At 36.6% G+C, this 20,728-nt stretch overlaps 1 protein-coding gene across 7 annotated transcripts in view; it reads left to right on the top strand.

The window, feature by feature from the left end:
* CHD7 (chromodomain helicase DNA binding protein 7) overlaps positions 1-20,728 on the top strand; it is a 185,290-nt gene that overhangs the window by 111,571 nt on the left and 52,991 nt on the right. For all 7 annotated transcript variants that reach the window (XM_055286308.2, XM_063643277.1, XM_063643278.1 and 4 more), the window contains 4 exons: positions 14-155; positions 5,441-5,578; positions 6,617-6,682; positions 13,286-13,341. In XM_055286308.2, the coding sequence (XP_055142283.1) occupies positions 14-155; positions 5,441-5,578; positions 6,617-6,682; positions 13,286-13,341 (402 nt within the window). The remainder of the gene's footprint in view (positions 1-13; positions 156-5,440; positions 5,579-6,616; positions 6,683-13,285; positions 13,342-20,728) is intronic.

Below are 20,728 nucleotides of genomic sequence, written 5' to 3'. Positions count from 1 at the left end.
CTTTGAATTCTAGTAATAAGAAACCTGACTCAGAAGCAAGTGCTTTGAAGAAAAAGGTCAACAAGGGAAAAACAGAAGGTTCTGAAAATTCAGACTTAGACAAAACACCCCCACCATCTCCTCCTCCTGAAGAAGATGAGGACCCAGGTGTTCAGGTAATACAATTATTGTGATCCCCAAGCCTTGGTTATTTAGCATGGGTAACTCTAGCCATGTATGAAGTACATAAGACCTCCCCTATCTTGTTATAGAGATGCTCTTGAGATGTCTTTATTGTAGTCTGGAACATTATCTCCATAGCGATTTGGGGAGGGGGAGCGGGCATGGAACAAGAAATTATACTCCTGACAAGAGTGGGTTCGTTTTGCTATCTTTGACTCTATAATTAATAAGGCAAAGATTCTTCATTTATTTCTGTAAATGTATATTTTGCTGTTTATGTTATTAACATATTGGTTAACATATTGTTAATATACTGGCTCATATAAAGCTTCATTCACATTTTTAAATTTCTCTGAAGTTTGGTTGATTGTCACTTTTTTTAATTTTGCAGAATTAAAAATCAAGATATAATTTGTAGTAGCCTGTCTAAAGTTTCTGACATCTGACACTCAAAGTTGAGATATAGTCATGTAATCTAATTCATGTAATACTAAAGTTTCTATGTACAAGCCAGTGACTTTCCAAATAGCAACTCTGCAGAATATTTTCCCGACTTCAGGAGAGTTTTATAGGAATGAGTTGAAATGCTAACCCTGAAGTAAACATGAGGAATGTAGGTTCTTGTGTGTAAAGCACACTGCCTTCACTGATTGGACTGAGAAGGACCCTTACACGTGACAGTTAAAAATTATTTCCTTGTTAGGTTCCCTGGAAGCATGCCAGTGTGGTCCACTGGGATGGCTGGGAATGTAACTTATGTGAATGACATCTAAGTTGTCAAGGAGCAGTTACTGAAGAGTTGTCCTGGAGTAGGAAGCCAGCCTCTAGAAGCTTACTGGACTTTTTCTTATTTAGTACACACTCAGGACTTTCCACCTGTACCCCCACCAGTCAGAAACAAAGTATTTGTAGTGTGCAGCTCTGTTCCAAAGAATTTCAGATATTTTTGGCTTTGGCTTTTTGTTTGTTAGAGTAGAACTCCCTGATATCTACAACTTCACAGAATAGCCTTAAGCTAGACCTGAAAGGGAGGGAGAGAGAGATGAAGTGAATGAATATGTTTTGGTTTAGTTTGGTTTGGTTGTGTAACTAACAAAGTGATACCTTTGGCAGTGTGGGTTATTATGTAATTTTATTTTATACATCAACGGAAAGATATTGGGAAGGTAAGTAGATATCATTTTTTAATTGCGTAGGCTGTTTTACAACTAAAGCGTTTTAATGATTTTTGTTTTTTTACTGAGATCTGGTCTTACCGAATCAAGTGTTTTAATGATTTTGAGTTTTATTTTTATCCTTAAGGGTATTTTCTCCTGATTTATGTTTGCTTAAAGTAGGACCTTTATGTCAATAGTATTTGGACAACGTTAAGAATTTGTTCACATCAGTAGAGAAAATTCTGTTATGTTATTCTTTCACAAATACTGCTGTTGTTTTTTAAAAAGTCTGTTTATATTAATTCAGACTCAGATGAACCTTATGAAATACTAGCTTTAGGGTTTTTTTTTCCTGCTGCATTTCAAATATAGAAAACTGCTAATGAATTCAAGTGAACATTGGTGTATCCTTTCTAATTGGCTAGGGCCCGTTATGTGTTCAATAGCTAATATGAGCAACCACACAAGATCTGACTTTGAAAGCTGTGTTTTCTTGGTATGTCTGACACAGGAAGTGATGCTGACTGGTTGTTTATTATGTTTCTTCCTGTAACACATGCATGAAGGGCTTAGCGTTAAAATTCTTGAGTTTTGTGATTGATTTACTAAGGTACATTTCATATAATTTTTAACTCAAAATTGTGTCACAAGGTACTGCAACAGTGAGATCATGGAAACATTTAAATGTTCTATTTGTTATACCTGTTTTAAGTATCTTTTCTAAAGCAATCCAAGTTTAAAAAGTTGATCTATTATTTTAGTGTCAATTCAAAAGTTTTGAATTATGGTTTAAAGGCAGTTCTTACATTTCATTTTGACTCACAAAAATCTTTCAGATAATAATAGTTTACCAGATCACAATAAAAACATATTATGTATTAAATAATTTAATTTTACATTGGGGAATTGTAAAAGGAACCTTGATACTCAAAATAAACGTTAAGATCAATTATTATTTTAAAACTAGAGAAGCCACGTAACATTAAAAATTTTTATAAAATTCAGTTATAATTGTATTTTGGGGTGTTTTTACATATGAAGTGACCTCGTATCCACTGCTAACTAACCCCATCACTATTGCACAGATTTATATCACAAAGTTGATATGAGGAGGAACTTACATTTTAAAAGTTATACTTACTGACTCATAAATTTCTATTTAAAAAGAAGAAAGCACCCTGTCTTATTGTACTGGATGGAACCCTTCTTTAACATCAGGGTGAGATTTAGCATAAAGTGGATTTGTCTTAGACCCTATCCAGTTACAACACTGTGACAGTGGGGTCTTAAGCAGGGAAACCTGATGAAACATTGCAGGTAGACCACTAGGAGCACATTGCTTCTTACTGGAATGGCATAAAGATGGAAATGTAAATGAATCCATTTAAATTGAGTTAAATTGACATATCAAATGAAATACAACATATTATGCTAAATTTTGCAATATTAAAATTGTTCTTGATAATGGCCTTTTATATCTTGAAGAAATTGGTGGTCCAGAAGTGAGGAATGGTAAAGTGGGCATGAGAGCAGGAGTAAGTAGGTCAGCTTTGGAAAGAAAAGGGAAGCTGTACAAGGTAACTGGGCCATTTTTCTTTAGAAAGCTGGAGCTGATTAATGATGACTTTAGTCCTACTAATTACATCTCACATTATGTACCATGTACTGTTCTAAAAGTTTTGAATGAATTCCCTTATGCGATCTTCACGGTATTCATATGAGATAGTTACTGTCATTAACCCCATTCTACAGACCAGGAGTCCAAGGTCCACAAAATTACTTGTCCAAGGTCACATGTTAAGAGTCGGAGCAAGTTCAAACAAGAGCACTTAGCTCTAGGACTTACAAGGTCAAATTGCCACCTGAGATGTGGGGAAGGATTGCAGATGGCAGGATGGAAGGATTGCAGACGGCAGATGCAGGATGGCAGAATACTCTGCTGGAATCTCTGTTTCCTCCACCTGGGATTGATCTGGGCAGTGCCAAAGCTTTGTCCTGTAGAGGAGGGTCCCAGGAGGAACCTCTGGCCCATGTCACTACTCCCTCCATGTAAGCCACAAGGAAGTCTCTTAATAAACTTTTTCTAGAATGGTCTCACATCAGAAAAGTACTTTGCACCTCTGCGGCCACAGCTGTGTGTGGCTTGGAGCTAACAGTCTCTAACAATCCGTTGATGATCATATTATACGGAGTTCGTATTGTGAACTGTCTCAAATCACTTTTTAAGAGCAGGGAGAACATAAGATTAAAATCAATCAGTCCCACTCTTTGGGGAAAAGTACTGGGACTGTGTTTATCCTGACTTGAGAGATGGTAGTGCCTGTCTTGCCTTAGGTGCACACAATGGATATTTTGCCTCTCTCTGCCTGTCTCAACTTTAACATTCATGAGACTCTTTAAAAAGTTTTATTTCATAATTCTTAGAAAAAATTGTGTCAAAATTTTCCTCAATATTTTTATTTCTTCTATGTGCTTTGCAAACTCATTCCATAGGTTGTAATATTCTTGAATTCATTAGCAGCTTAAAACTTTACATGTATCATTTTCAAATTTAGATTTCATATACATATATGAATAAAAAGGTTATTTCTCTTTATTTTTAATTAGCTTCCAAAATGAATTCTTTGACAAAACAGTTAAATAATATAGAATTATTCTGAATAGAGTTCAGAACCTCTTGTTCTGTTCCATTTGCTTCTCTCCCCGTCTTTATAGCTATTAATAATCTGTTGTGTGTCTTTTCAGATTTCTTATTTAACGCCATACACATATACATTCATTTTTTAGCAAATACTCATTGAGGCATAGAGAAGTAAACAAGATATACAGTCTTTTTGTCTTAAGAAGTTAATATATCGATGAACTGCACATCTAAATAGATACACAACATTTTTTATTTATCTTAAATAGAATCTTAAGCTACTTCTTGTTATGTGGCTTGTTTTTCTTCTTATTTTGCAATTTATCTTGCAGATATTCCCAAACTTCCTGGAAGTGAAAGTAGTGAGTCAAAGGTCTGCATGTTTAAGTTTTGATAGATAGGACCACATTGTCCTGCAAGGACTGTGTGGGTTGCATTTTGACCACAGGATTGTGAGAATACCCAGTTTGCCAGTAATCCTACTAATACTGGCTATTACCAATCTTTTTAATTCTAACCACTATGGTAAAAATATTATATTTTAAAAAGTAAAATTACTTTTCATAGTCATTCATTATGAATTTTGCCATTTAACCCTTCATCTCTTCAGAAATTTTCAGAGTATTTCTTTTAGGATCGAGATAAAAATACAAAAACCTTTTATTTAAAATGGCCTGAAATATCTGGGGCACCTTGGATAGTATTATAACAATATTTTTATAGAACTTCATAATTTACAGATTATCTTCTAATGCACTGATTTTTTTTTTGGACTTTTTATATGGGAAAAATGTTAAAATGTACAAAGGTAGAGGGAGTAGTATAATGAACCCCTATAGATTCATTAGCCAGCTCCAGTATTGCTGCCACTTTTGATGGACATACTGACTGACTGAGGAACCAGATTTGTTGTTATTTCCATTTTCCCAGTTGAAGGGCACGTAGCTGGGAGTGGCAGGGCTACAGCTGTCCCAGGCATCTGACCCCAGATTTCCACCCATTTCTATTGTATTTGTTACCACTGTGATCTTTTCGCATCATTTATAGGATTAACATTATCACCTTTTCCTTAAGATTAATTAAAAAAAATTCATCCTTCCACTCTGCGCCATTATAAAGAACATTTTTCTTTTTTTTTTTTGAGATGCAGTCTTGCTCTGTCGCCCAGACTGGAGTGCAGTGGCGCAATCTCGGCTCACTGCAAGCTCCACCTCCTGGGTTCGCACCATTCTCCTGCCTCAGCCTCCCAAATAGCTGGGACTACAGGCGCCTGCCACCACTCCCGGCTAAATTTTTTTGTATTTTTAGTAGAGACGGTGTTTCACCATGTTAGCCAGGATGGTCTCGATCTCCTGACCTTGTGATCCGCCCGCCTCGGCCTCCCAAAGTGCTGGGATTACAGGCGTGAGCTACCGCGCCTGGCCACATTTTTCTTCTTAATCATTAATTTCAAGGCCACTGTGTTGGGTTTTTGTTTTAGAAGAGACGGTCCAGCAGACAGGTGAAGAGAAAGCGCTACACTGAAGACCTGGAGTTCAAGATTTCTGATGAGGAGGCAGATGATGCAGATGCTGCTGGGAGGGATTCCCCCTCCAACACCTCGCAGTCAGAACAGCAGGTTAGTACCAAATCTGTGGGATTTATGGATGCATTTTAAAGATGGACCGAAAATTTCATTGCTGCAATCTGAGAAGTGCAATGGAAGCATTGGACTTTCAGCAGGGGAACATCTACCTAATGTTGGATAATGTGCTATGGGAAATTCGTTGTTTAGCAGTATCTTTTAAAAAGCCCTGTTCACTGCAATTTATTTTTATATAAGCCTGTGATATGTAATTTGACACAATTTTGGAGAATTAATGGTCTATGCTGAGGAAGAGTCAGAGTTAGAATATAAGGAGGCTGAATATACCTCTGAGAATTCAGTGCCCTGGCTTCTGGGACTTTAATAAACCACTCAAGCTTGTCTCCTGCTGTTAGGCACTGTGAGAACCCCTTTATGAAATTACTGCCTTGTAGTACCCAGCAGGGTGTACTTTATTCTCTGTGCAATGTAAATGGTGGATAAAACAGTTTGTATAAAATATGGGTAGTGTAGGATTGATTATTGTAAAGATCTTTTTTAAAAAAATAATGCTTTTTTCTTACCATTACTGTACTTTAGTTAACAAACTGGTAACCCATTGAAAAGTATATTAAATGCACCTTTGCGTTTTATTTGGTAATTTGTTCTATGTTAAGTTGTTACATAATGTTTTATGTGACCTCCATAGATAAATGATGCCTACTATAGCAGAATGATGAGTATATTTACCCCACGGGTATAGATGAAGAAAAGTTATATTTTTGACTGCTAACGTCAGAGATTATTTTGTCTTGGTGGCTAGAATTTCGGATTGCTCTCTAGCTTTAGGAACCTAGGCTGGTCCATGTAATTAAACTGTATAATCATGAAGTAATAATAAGCACAAATCTTCCTTTTGCCTTTCAGTAGAGTGAGATTTTTGTTCCTTTCAGTTGTGTTTCTCACTGATAACTTTGTACCCAGTGACTTAAAAGGTGTGGAGGTGGTAGCAAAGGGGAATGATTTCTTGCTCTTATAGCTTAGGATGAGATGTTTTCTATTTGGATTGATTCACATGACTTTTTTTTTTAGGAATCTGTTGATGCAGAAGGCCCAGTGGTAGAAAAAATTATGAGCAGTCGTTCAGTAAAAAAGCAGGTGAGTGCCATTGGAGCGATTAAAATCTGTGAGGTGTATGTGACTCTTACAGGATTGTTGGCTTTGTAATTTTCTTTTAAAATTCTAATATCGTAAAATAAAACTTCTAGTAATATTTCTAATCCTGTCTAATTTATTAACCCAATATGAATCTTTGGGATATTTGACCCCAGATGAAATTAAAATATATCAAGCAGTCAGTGCTTTATTACACCATTCAGAGTGGACTAGAAACTCAAAAGTCTCCAAATAAATGTATGGGACTTTCAGAGTTGTAGACTGCCTTTTTCATAAATATTCATAAAAATCAAAACATGAATTTACTTCTAATCTCTCTTAGGAAGGTTCCCCCCTCTTTCATGTTAGGATGGAAATTCTGTTTGTCATTTTAGCAAGTAGGTGTTTTCTCTTGTGTTTTGTAACATTTTCTCATATACAACTGAATTATTCATTAGTGTCTTTCTTGCCAGTGCAAAGGTGAAATACAGGTCTATTTTCAGTGTAATTTTAAAAAATAGTTTTGACTTAGTACTTCAGAGTTATTCAAAGTTTCTGTTCATCTGCAAAGGTGAGCTCTAAGTATCTGTCACTAGCCTGATAGCTTTGTCACTGAGGTACCCATATGCTCTTTAACAAAAAATGCCAGTGACATACCGTGTTTTCTTTTCCTGATGAAAATTCCCTATTTTAGCTAACTCCCTTCTTACAGCCCACTTTGAGAAAATGCTTTGCTTTGTTTGAATAATTACGTAAACCTGCGGGTGCATTAGGTAGTACAACATGCAGTTTTTCGTGTCTCTAGGAAGTGTCTCCTTTAGACATAGGTGTCTGTGTCGCAGCTTCAGTCATTATCAGTTCCACACAGTTCTTTTCTTTTTATTTGCTTTCAAGAAGGGTGGAACTACAACTTCATGTTTCAGCATGTAAAACAAACTTTAAAAAATTAAAAAATAATATATAATAAAGACATGGTCTAGCTACGAACTCCTGGGCTCAAACAATTCTCCTGCCTTGGCCTCCCAAACTGCTGGGATTACAGGTGTGAGCCATCCTGCCTGAAGTTGTTTATTTTTAGTAAAATGTATACAAAGTATCTCCCAGTAAGACAGTTGAGGAATGGAGGATTTATAGGACTCAGTGAGACTCCTATAATAAAGTGAGATCCCAGGCTTATCAAATAGGAAACCATTACTATTCAAATACTGCTATTGAGTGATCCTTGAACATGTTATTGCACCAGCAGTAAACTTCTCTTTACTTTCATTTCAATAGTTTGTTTTGCTATTGTGTGATTCAAGGTATGAATTTTTATCGGAATATATGTCTCTAGTTTATAAGAAAATAATTTAGAGCAATATGTCAAGATGTTTTCCAGTTGAGTATAGGGGATACGGGGTATGGAGTGACTGGCTATCTTGGTGACTCTTTGAATGTGAAGATTTCCTGATGAATTAAATTTCCCACCTGCTCAAGTAGGAAACAAGCACTATTTAACTCATTAGAAGGTTGCATTTTTGTCCTACTAATGACTGTAGAACTGCTAATTTATGAATTGTAGATATATGGTAAAATTTAAATACTTGACATGCTTTGAAGAACAATCCCCTTCACTGAATTGAAGTGACTTGTTTGAGTAAATAGCATGTCGTTTAGATGGGATATATTAATTTTCATTCAATTGATAGTGCTTCAGCAGGCATACTCAGCAGGTTTAGGGGTTGCAAATTATAATTAGCTCTATTATTCAGAGCTATTTAGACTATACATTATGTAGAACATTGCTTTTTCTTTCTGTTTTGCCCACTTTAGGGTTTTTGTTTTCTTTTCCTCTTTAGCTACCCTTTAAAGATAGGTACCCATGGTTTAGGAATAGATACTGTTAACCATTTACCGATGACTGGGTTTGTCTTATCATAGGAGATTAAAAATCACTGTACAGGAGGGTGGACATTTGTTAAGTTGGTGAATTTGAAGCTGGAGAAAATTAATGGAAAAAATTCTTCTGGAAGGGAGATATGCTTTGAGGTATGATTTAAAATAAAGAAGAGATGTGGAGCTCATGGAATTGCTTGTCAGTTACTGGTATTTCTTAAAGGGCAATAAAAAATCCATTAGAAGGTTCTAAACATTAACAGGTGCTAACTTTTTAAACTGCTAATATTCTCAAAGTAGGTACTTTAGTTATCACCTTTAATAACATTGGAAGAAAGTGTTGCAAATAGAAACAAAAGGAAATTTGAGATTTTTTGTGGATTCGATCTATGCCTGCTGGTCTGTTTCTTATTACCATGAATAATTTAATAATTGGCTGTGAGAAGGTGTCTTTATCTCTGCCAGGCAGCACTGTAGAAACTGGCTATGAGCTCTCAGAACCTGCCCCTGCATGGTGTTGATCCAGAGTGGAAACTCCATGATTTTCTGTCAGTTGACCTCATCACTATGGCCTGAGAAGCATCATGATCCATTATGATGGAGTTGTGCAAACATAAAACTCACCTGGCAGAGGCACCCTAAGTCAGCATCTCATGTTAAATAGGGGTGGCTCAAGCATTTATGTTGTTCTAAACCCAGGTTAATGTCTATGATACCTAGTTGCATGAGATAGTTGGTGCCTATTTGAATTTTGAGGTAGATATATGAGTAGATACTTGGATTGTATAAAGGCTAATTATTTTGTTTTCCTTGTTTAGTCAGCCTGTAGCTGTTTCTGCTTTGAGCCATTCATCTTCGGAGAATAATTCAAATCCTTTTTTTTTTGTATCAGAAGGCCAAAAGTAGTTTTAAAAGTCAATTGTGACTGTGTTCCCTAAAATTCTTTATTTTTCTTTAACTACAGGACGTATTTTCAGAGTGTGTGTTTTAGCTATTTAGTTGAGCCTCCTAGAGTGTAAAGAAGGCAAAACTCTTAATCTCATCCATTATCATATCCTTATTTTTTCCCTAAGTGAACTGTGATTTGGTGTCTCTAGTAAAGTATACAGAGTAGATTGGGCCAAAAGTGAAAAGGGATTCATACCCATGCCTTATTGATAACTTTATTGAGGTGCTTTTTCATTCTTTTGTGTATTATTTGACAAAATGTTCTGGTTTTTTGCTCTGTATTTTAGTTTCTTGACTGTGACTACTTAATTTAGTAGTAGGATGCATAGGAAAGGCCTAAGTTAGGCCTAGACTCTGGGTGGCTATTTAGAATCCAGGTGACTGGAGAACTCATTTATTGCCTTCTCAAAGTTTCTGGTTTGTTTGAACAGTGGGACAAGTATGGCTTAATATGTTTGAAACTTTAAATGTCATATGAATAATAAGGATTTCCATAGACTAATTTTGGATCTAATGAAAAGATATACATTTCTCAGAAAAATTCTATTTAATTCATAATATTACTGGGTTCTCAAATTTAATGGTAGCTGCTCAAGAAATAAATCTGAGTGTTATGTGTATGTATGGAAATAGTGCTTTGACTGAGTTATTCATTGCCTATGCCCGTTGTAGAATGGCTTCTGAAAACGGGGCTTAGAGGTGAGAGGTTTTGGGGTAGGGGCTGTTTGAAGCTGTCAACAGAGGCTGGTCAGACTGCCTCCCATTTAGTAAATAATTGAAATGATGTTTCTGAGGGCTTATGAATTCAGACACTTTTGTTAAATTGTTTTACTCTCCAGTAAAAGAAAAGAGGTCAGCATAATCATATTTATATGAAAGGAATGGTGGAAAACAGCTCTATTTATGGTTCTAGGGGCAAGAAGGTGGTGATCCAATGTGTGTGGTCCATTAAACAGAACAAAGTGTTGTATTCTGAAACATCCAAAAGATAACAGGCCCTGGGACAATTCTGTACCAGCTCCAGGTGCTGCTAAATGAAGTTTCAGAACCTAGTTGGTTCTTCCTGGGCAGCCGTAGACTCTCTTGTCAGGCATCTTCACAGCAGGTTCCCAGAGGAATAGCTGATCATGACAAGAAAATGGGTAGTGAGAGTTGGGGACAGATGGCTGTAAGAGTCAGAGCTTTCTGGGAACAGACTTGAGACAAAATAAAAACTGTCTTTACTGTTCAAGATTTGATCCTGTATGTTTTGGTGCCCACTTAGAATTATGGGATGATGAGACCATTTAGAATGAGAAGAAAAGGGACAGTATGGGAGAAAAGATCAGATAGAAGAATCAGGAGAAATAATATGAGCATAGACATGATAAATCTTGTTTATGATTTATAACATATATCAGTTATATAAATGATACATAGTTTTGAAAATGCCTTCAAAATTGAAAAAATATAATTATTATCAGAAGGGCAAAAGCTCAGACGTTTGAGTTCCATTCTTGATTTGAATTTCATGATGCTGTGTGAAGAATCAAAGGATCTAGTTTCATCCTTGCTTCTCTTTTACCCTGATCATCTACCATCTTTTTGTCTTTCTGCTGGAATGTCTGGTTCTATATAAAGATAATATATCTTGAAATGGGAGGCTGGGCGCAGTGGTTCAAGCCTGTAATCCCAGCACTTTGGGAAGCTGAGGTTGGCAGATTATGAGGTCAGGAGATCAAGACCATCCTGTCTAACACGGTGAAACCCCATCTCTACTAAAAATACAAAAAAAATTAGCCGGGCATGGTGGCGGGGCCTGTAGTCCCAGCTACTCAGGAGGCTGAGGCAGGAGAATGGCGTGAACCTGGGAGGCGGAGCTTGCAGTGAGCCGAGATCGGGCCACTGCACTCCAGCCTGGGGGACAGAGCAAGACTCCGTCTCAAAAAAAAAAAAAGAAAAGGGAGTAGAATGGGGAAATATTAAGGCTAGAGAGAAAAAAGTAGGGTGGGTCTTGGATGGATTGCCAGTTGAACTTGATAGTATTTATTTATAAATTAATTCCATATTCGATTTATGTTGCTGGTTCTTGAAGCCATCCAACAAACATTTCTTTTTATTTTGGATAACTAAAAGTTTATGACATAGAAGGTGTTCTGAATACATTGGTTTAAAATAATGCTTTATAGTTATCACCTTTCATAGATCCATTATGGCACAACCAGATATTAATAGATATTGACCACTCCTGCATATCCAGACTCCTTCTTGATGATTTCTAGACAGGCCAAAACTGTTTAAAATACAAGTTTACCTGGGTGTGGTGGCTCATGCCTGTAATCCCATTACTTTGGGAGGCTGAGACGGGGGGATTGCTTGAGCCTAAGAGTTTGAGACCAGCCTGGGCAACATGGTGTAAAACCCAGCCTACAGAAAATACAGAATTAGCTGAGCATGGTAGTGTGTGCCCGTAGTCCCAGCTACTTGGGGAGGTGGTAGGGAGGGGCAGAGGTTGCTGAGGCAGGAGGATTGCTTGAGCCTGGGAGGTTGAGGTTGCAGTGAGCCATGTTTGCACCACTCCACTCAAGCCTGGGTGACAAAGCATATCCTATCTCAGAAAAGAAAGAAAAAAAATTAGGTTTAACTGTCATAAGTGAGTTTCAAAGAAAAGTTTAAGTTCACAATCTTTGAAAATAGTTTGAAGGTTAGAGATTGAGGGGACTAATACCTTTGAACAGATCTGTGCCAGTCTGTTATCCAGTAGAAGCCTTTGCTCTTTTGTTTGTTCTTTGCCATGTTCCTACTTGCCTTGATTTTCTTCGAAGCATTTTGGAGGTGGCTGAACAGCTATACATGACCCTCGAGGCAGGCTTGGGGTCTCTTGTAAGAGTGTAAAAGCAATCCCCAAACATCTGTAAGTGGTGTTTATATTTTAGATCCCTGATTTATCTGATCAAATGTTCCAGAAGGAAATTACATATTATGACTTGTTTAAGAGCCTAAAACCAAAAGGGGAATAAAAAGAAATGCCTAAAATATCATCTGAACGTTATCTTCTGCATACACTACAGCAGGTAGGATCAAGGGAGATATTATAGATAATCTTACTACTGAAAACTCTTGATTTGGCTGACATGTATCACAATTTTAACCTTACCTAAATGTAGTATTTGGAGTGTTAATTTTATTTGGCTGCTATGTGTGTGAGACATCTTGTCTGAGAGATTTTAATTGTACCATTGAGTGAAACTAAGACTATGAATAGTGATGCACTGAAATTACAGCATAAGAACAAGGTTTACTTTTATATGGTTTCTTGTTTAGAGTTATTAAGTATATGGAGAAATAAATGTCTTTTAAATATTTTAAAACATTACAAAACCCACAATGTAAAGTTGCCATGAGGCAGCCAAAAATAATACATATGGCATTCAGGAGAGCAGTTGCTAATTGGCTGCTGCCTGAGAAAATGGTACACTTGGCGTCTACTTAACACTGTGGGTTTGGCAGAAGGCCAAATTTGGGGTCAGGTTGTTGTGAATGAAGCTGCATGTGGTTAGGGAGGAGTTAAAGTGATTCATGTCTTAGAAGCTCTCGCACGTTGAGCAGAGGTGCATGCATGGGCCTGAGCGTGGCAGTCTTCGTGGCCCTGGCCGCCTCCTGGCACAGCGTGCTCATCTTACGTGAAGGTCCTATGCTGCTCTTTTCAGTCCTGTTTTGTGCTCATATGGGAGTAAATCATTACTTTTAAAATATTCTAGTAGATGGTTTTAAATATGTGCCTGAAATTTTCTTTTGTTGCAGAAGGAATCTGGAGAGGAGGTAGAAATTGAGGAATTCTATGTGAAATACAAAAACTTGTAAGTAAATTGTGATTTTGTTTTTAATGGGGGGCTATATTTTCCAAGTAGTAAATGACCATTTTTTATTAAGTTGGGAAATTAGGAAACTGGTATGATTTCTTTAGTCATCATGGCCTAGGAGGCCATTTTTTAACCAACTTTTGTATGTTTGATATTTTATGAATTTTTCTGGAAAATGTGTAATTGGTGTAAAAGTTGACTAACTTCTGTGTATAACCAATAAGTATTTTTTTAGAGAGGATAAGAACTTCTACAATAATAGAAAAATGAATAAAGCAGTATTTCCCTGTCCTCTGATCATGAATTCTGCCCTGTGGGGCTACACTTCGTTCCTTCACCTGTGCATAGTGTGCGAGGCCCTAGACACAAGAACTCTCCTGTGGAATGAAAGCTCTAGAGAACCATGACATCACTCAGGTTCTAAAATGCAGTGAGCTATAGCTTTATCTATTTTTCTTTGTTTCTGATCTTTATTTAGTAGATTTGAATTCATAACTTAAAAATCTGAATTGACAAACACAGTGAGTTGTTGTCCTTGTAGATTCTGTTGTAAGCAGTACACCTGGCCCAGACAGACATTGTGATGAGCCAGGATGTTTTCAGAGTCAGTAATCATTCTGCTGAAGACCACTGAGGCCGTTTTGTAACCTAAATAAACAATCACAGAACAAGGACAAAAATGTTCATTGATAATGTAAACATTAAATTTTTTTTTGCCCCTTTTAAGACAAAGAACTAAACCACCATATTAATACATTCTTAGGGCTTTAAAGAGAGGCTTTTGTGAGTTGCTGTGCAAACAGCCTCAGAAAATTTACCCCACTCTAGAAAATGAAAGCATCAGGTGCCATGGGTTTTCTGTCATTTCTCTTGTTGTAGTTGGCACTGTTAATAAATTGATGCACTTCTGAAGAAGTTGTGAGTAAAACCTTTTATCAAGTAAAAAGATAAAGAAGTCTCTATCAGTTTTATCATGAGCGTTCAATGAAATACAGTCTGACAATTTTAAAAATGCTCGGAAAATGTTAACTGTCGTCATTCTTTTGTCCTCAGAGCATATCAGTTTACACATGTGGAAATTATGCCTACAACACGATTTCCTATGGTAAGGAGGAGGTAAACTTAGTAAACCAGAGGGAGAGAGTTCCCTTGTAGATTTACCAAATTGAAACAAGAGCAAAAGAGTTCAAATATCAATCACCAAAATAATGGCACTACCAGAGAGACCTCCAGATCAATGTTTAACAGTGAGGCCTGAGCTGCCTCCTTCCAGTCAGCCTGTTAGTGACCCCAGAGATGGGCTCCAAGTTCCTGACCAGGTGCCAGTGCCAGACCAGGAGACTCTAGCCCTCCTCAAAAGTCATTTGAGATGAGGTAAAGGGAGTTTTGAAAAAAAAAAAAAAAAAAAAAAAATAGCTTTTCTGACTGTCATTATTGAGAGCTAAGAGAAATTAAGATTTCTATAAAACTAAGAATTTTTGTTAGCCTTATATTTGGACGCAATTTCACATTTATAGAAAAATTGTAAAAACGGTACAAAGAATTTCTGTTTTTGTAGTTAATATGTATCTTCTGGAAAGATACTTTAAGACTTAAATATGGTAATGGTTGCTAACGGGTGATTTACTAATTCCATCATTTCTTCTACATTGGTTGGTTGGGTTTTTACGGTAAGGAAGAGCTTTACCCTCTTGTCCATTTGTTAATTTATAGCTGAGCAGACTTGTGGCTTCTCATTTTATTCAAGGGATTATAACTCTTTACTGTTGTAGTATTTCCTTTGCCCACATTATCCCAGATTTGGCCAGTGGGAGCCCCTTCAGACTGGCTCTTCCATCTTTTTGCCTTGTCCCCATTTTTCTTTGAACACTTTCTTGCTTTCTGGCACCAGAGGATGTTCCAGGCTCATCTCGTAACTTCCCTGTTTTAGTTATGGAATCAGTTACTTCTCCAAGAAGGCTTGATTGTTTTCAGTGAAGCGGGGGCATTGAGAAACCAAGATTTGGGCTTTAGGTGTGCTCCTTGTTGCTGAGGAATTGTTGCTTCTAGGACTGGGAGTGTGTGTGTGTGTGTGTGTGTGTTTGTGTATATCGAGTTACACACACACTTATCCGTTTATTATATACACACACATATTTACCCACCTCTCCAACACAACAGCAAAAACAATGCCTATATATTGATACTTCCAGTACTATTCCAGCAGCTCAGGGTTCATTCTCTCCTTTCCCTTTTAATATTAGTAATTCCCTTCTTCAACCAGAATAAACCTGGCTCTCTTATTTTTTATATTTGCTTTTTTGTCAGTCCTAACGTATATAGGAAGTGATTTCAGAGTTACTAGCCCATATTTCTGTGAAAAAGAAGCCTATATTTGGTTAGCTTTTTGTCTTTAGTTTGAGGACATAGGGACTAAAACTTTATCCAGAATTTCCTTGGGTTGGTTATTCTCTTTTCCTACCCCACCAGTGTGGTTTGTTATTTATTTCAGGGGTCCCCAGTCCCCAGGCCATCGATCAGTACTGGTCAGTGTCCTGTTAGGAACCTGGCCGCACAGCAGGAGGTGAGCGGCAGGCGACTGAGCATTACCACCTGAGCTCTGCCTCTTGTCAGATCAGCGTGACATTAGATTCTCATAGGAACGTGAACCCTGTTGTGAACTGTGCATGCGAAGGATCTAGGTTTTGTGCTCCTTATGAGAATCTAACTAATGCCTGAACTGAGGTGCAACAGTTTCATTCCAAACTGCCCTCCACCGAGGACCCGCCCCAGTCCGTGGAAAAATTGTCTCCCACAAAACTGGTCCCTGGTGCCAAAAAGGTTGGGGCCTCATGATTTATTTGATACACAGTGTGTTTCTTTAGTTTTGGTTTGTATTTGTATTCTATTTTAGCCCCTGCTTGTTGATTTTTATTAATTGTTTTTCAAGTTTGTGAAATATTAATATGTTACAAAAGTCAGAACTATACACAAAAAAGTGTAGTCCTCCCTTCCTTTCCACCCCATTCCTGCTTACTTCCTTACTAATCCCAGGTTTATCCCTTCTGTAATTTTTGGCATGAGCATGCAGGTATAATTTCCTCTTCCTTCTTACAAAAAAAGAAATTGGTATACTGTTAGTACATTTTTGTCACACTACATCCTGGAAATCACTCTACATCTGTTCATAGGGATCCTCCTCATTCTTTGTTTCAGCTGTATAGTATTCCATTGCATGACTGCCATAACCATTCAACCAGCCTCCTGTGTATGTGGGTGTGTAAGTGGCTTCTGATGTTTTCCAATTACAGATAATGCCACAATATATATTCTCATACGTATCTATATATTTTCAAATTGTTGGGGGCATGGCTTCCAGGTGAATTCCCAGAAGTGGGTTTGCTAGATACAAAAGGCAAACGTGTATGTATTTTTGAGAGATATTGCCAAATTTCCTTCCTTCAGGTTGTATGAATTTATGTTCCTGTCAACAACGTATGCAAACACCTATTTCCCCACAACCTTTCTAATATAGTGTGCTGTTTTACTTTTTAATTTTTGTGAGAAATTGTATTTCAGTTGAGGTTTTAATTAGCATTTTCTCTTACTGTGAATAAGAACACCTTTTCATAAGATTAATGGCCACTTTTTACATCTTGCTTTGTCGGTTGTCTGTGTCTTCTGCTCATTTTCTGTCATGCTCTTCTCAACTTTTAAGAGCTCTTTATGTATAAGGGATGTTAGGTCTTTATCTTGGGTTATATGTTGCAACTGTCTTTTCTCAGTTTCAATTGTCCTTTGACTTCATGGTGTTTATTGCATTGCCCATTAAAATTTTTTGTACAGTCAGATTTATCCATTTTTTCTTTTATTGTTTCTAGCTTTAGTGTCATAGCTAGAAAGCCTTTCCCTATATCCAGATTACAGAGGAATTTGTCCATGCTTTCCTTGTGATTTCATTTTATCTATTTAGGTGCCTGATCCATTTGATGTTTATTCTTGTGTATTGTGTAAGTCATGGCTCTAATTTAATTCTTTTTCAATTGTTGTTCTAGCACCATTATTAAAGAGTCATTTTTGGCCAGGCACAGTGGCTCATGCCTGTAATCCTAGCCCTTTGGGAGGCTGAGGTGGGCTGATCACAAGGTCAGGAGCTTGAGACCAGCCTGGCCAACATAGTGAAACCCCATCTCTACTAAAAATACAAAAAATTAGCTGAGCATCGTGGCGGGTGCCTGTAATCCCAGCTACTTGGGAGGCTGAGGCAGGAGAATCGCTTGAACCCGGGAGGCAGAGGTTGCAGTGAGCCGAGATTGCACCATTGCACTCCAGCTGGGCGACAGTGTGAGACTACATCTCAAAAAAAAAAGAGTCCATTTTTGACTCAGTGATTTGAGATACAAACTTTATTATGTCCTAAAGTTTTTTTTATTTTATTTATTTTTTATTTTTCTTTATCTGTACTTTATGCCTTTGAGCTGCTTGTCTATTTATAAGCCAGTACCACACTGTTTGCTTAGGGAGGCTTTATAGTGTATTTTAATATCTGGTAGATCTATTTCTCTAGTAGCTTTTCTGTTTTAATGTTTTCCGGGATATTCTTGCATGTTTATTTTTATATATAAAATTTAGTATTGTTTAGCCCCATATAAATGCCTGTTTGCATTTTATTTATTTACATTGTATTAAATTTACAAATGTGTGATGTTGAGTTACACAGTGTGAAAATGATGTCTTTTCAGTTGATCCAGTTCTACTTTTGTGTCTTGTAAGAGTTTTAAATATTTTCCTATACAAATTGTACACATTTTTAATTAAATTTATTGCTAAGTATTTTATCTTTGTTGGTATTGTCAAAGAGGTTTTCTCTAACATATCTCCTTATTGGTAATTGTTGTTGTGAATGAAGACAATTTGTTGGCTTCTGTATGCTAATTTTATATTCTGCTACGTTGCTGGATTATTTTATTATTTGAATTAGTTTTCTAATTGATTCTCTAGGGTTTTCCAGGTACCTGATCATATAATCTGCAAACAGAGATAGCTTTACTTATTATTTTCTAATTATTATGTCTCTTATTGTTTTGACTTGTCAGTGACATTGGCTAATAACCTCAAATACAATATTGAATAATAGTGGAGATAGTAGGTATCCATCCTTTCTGATTTTTATGGAAAACTGTGATGTTTCTTCATTTAGTAAGATCCTGTCTTTAGAACTAAAATCTTCAAATATGTGTTAACAAAATACCTATCAATTCCTATCTTCCTAAGTTTTAAAAAATCCATTATGGGCGTTAAATTTTGTCAAACGTTTTTTCAGTGTCAGTAGAAATAATTGTGTGGTTTTTCTCCTTAGATATATTAATATTGTATATTTTTAGTGAATTTCCTAATATTGAACCAACCTTGCATTCCTGAAATAAGTAACTACTTGGTCATGACATATTATTTTCTTAATGTGACATGGAGTTGTGTTTGTTAATATTTTACTTGTATTTATTTATAACTATAAATATTTACAAGTATTATAAATATAAATATTTACTACTTTGCACTGATATGGGTAAGGGATATGCTCTTTCTTTTTTTTTAACTGTCAAGATTAGGTATAAATGTATATCTGTTTCATAAAGAGTAGTTACATTTTTAAATGAAATTTTGTTTTCCAAAGTGACCATAAACTGTATTATCTGTAGGGCCTAGTTCAGATTATTTCTTACTAGCTTCATAATATTTTTCTTACATTTACTTCTTCATAACTTTTAAAAAATATTTTAGTTCTAGTGCAGTTAGAACTTTTTCTTGCCTTAATTATCTATTAAGACAAAGCAGTCTATTTTTGACCCTTTATTCTTCCTTCCTCTTCTTCCTGACTAAGCCTCCAGAATGGGTTATCATCAGAGTCTAGAAAGCAGAGTCTCACTGAAAATTTCATCCCAGTTTATAGCAGAGAAAGCAGGGCTGGAGCCACTTGCTTATATGCTTGTGTCCAGTTCAAGGCTACACAGGTGGTGCTTTGAAGGCTTTTGCACCTCAGCCAAGACAAGAATACTAACTGACTGACTGCACCTGTGCTTTCTTCTGTCAAATAATTTGGAGACTAGAGCAGATTATTTTTATAATATGTGTTTCTTTTTGTGTGTGTGTGGCAGGGTGAACAGGGTCTCCCTCTGTTGCCCAGGCTTGAATGCAGTGGCACAATCTCAGCTCACTGCAACCTCCACCTCTGGGGTTCAAGCAGTTCTCCCGCCTCAGCCTCCTGAGTAGCTGGGATTACAGGCACATGCCACCATGGCCTAGCTGATTTTTGTATTTTTAATAGAGTTGGGGTTTCACCATATTTTTCAGGCTGGTCTCAAACTACTGGCCTCAGGTGATCTGCCTGCCTCGTATAATATGTGTTTCTGATTATGACAGTATTGCATATTATTTATTGGAAATTTGGAAACTACAAGTTGAAAGTAGAAAATAAAATACTTACAGTCCTAGCACCCAGAAATAATAAATACAGGTTGAGTATCCATTATCTGGAATGATTGAGATCAGAAGTGTTTTGGGTTTTGGATTTTTTCAAATTTAGAATATTTGCATTATGCTTTAGTGGTTAAGCATCCCAAATCTGAAATCCAAAATGCTCCATTGAGCATTTCCTTCAAGTATCATGTTGGTGCTCAAAAAGTTTCGAGTTTTAGAGCATTTTGAATTTCGGATTTTCAGATTTGGAACCTGTATTAGCATTTTGATGCAATTTCATCTAGTCTGTTTTCTGTGTGTGTGTGTGTACAGCATTTCTATCAGTTCATAGCTATATAAATCATATGTATTTAAAATCCTTTTCTCCCTCAATTATAGAAGGACTAAATGAGTTCTATCTTTGCAAATTATATTAGACATGATTATCAGTTATGTGCTACTTAATATCATAAGCATTTCCTATATCATGAATCATTTTTGAAAAATTCTTAATGGTTGTGTAATTTTTGTTTTTACTTTTTCTTGTTTTAAACTTCTGACTTCTGTGAACTAAAGCACAATTTCTAAGAGTAGTAGTATGTTGATTCTGAAAGGGGTATATATATTCAAGATATAATTTTTTTTTAATGTTGTCACCAGAAAGAGAAATAAGAGGCTTTCAAGGCTATTTGAGGGGCAGGGAGAGGGTGATGGGACATAAGAATATTGAAGAACTAAGCAAAAGAGTGTCAGAGTTGCCATAAAACATTAACTGTGTACCTGTGAGTGTTGGAGAAGAAAAGGGAAATGCAAATTTATTCCAGTTCAGGTGAGGGAAGACACCATACATGCTCAGAGGTGGAGGTGGGGAGTCTTGAGGGGAGGGGGTTTGCCCAGTGCAGGTGGAGATCATAGCAAGTGAAACATTCACAGGGGACCAAGGGATATC

Source organism: Symphalangus syndactylus, chromosome 7, assembly GCF_028878055.3.
Source record: "Symphalangus syndactylus isolate Jambi chromosome 7, NHGRI_mSymSyn1-v2.1_pri, whole genome shotgun sequence".
In the NCBI taxonomy this organism is placed as follows: domain Eukaryota; kingdom Metazoa; phylum Chordata; class Mammalia; order Primates; family Hylobatidae; genus Symphalangus; species Symphalangus syndactylus.
This window is presented reverse-complemented; position numbering and strand designations above follow the sequence as displayed.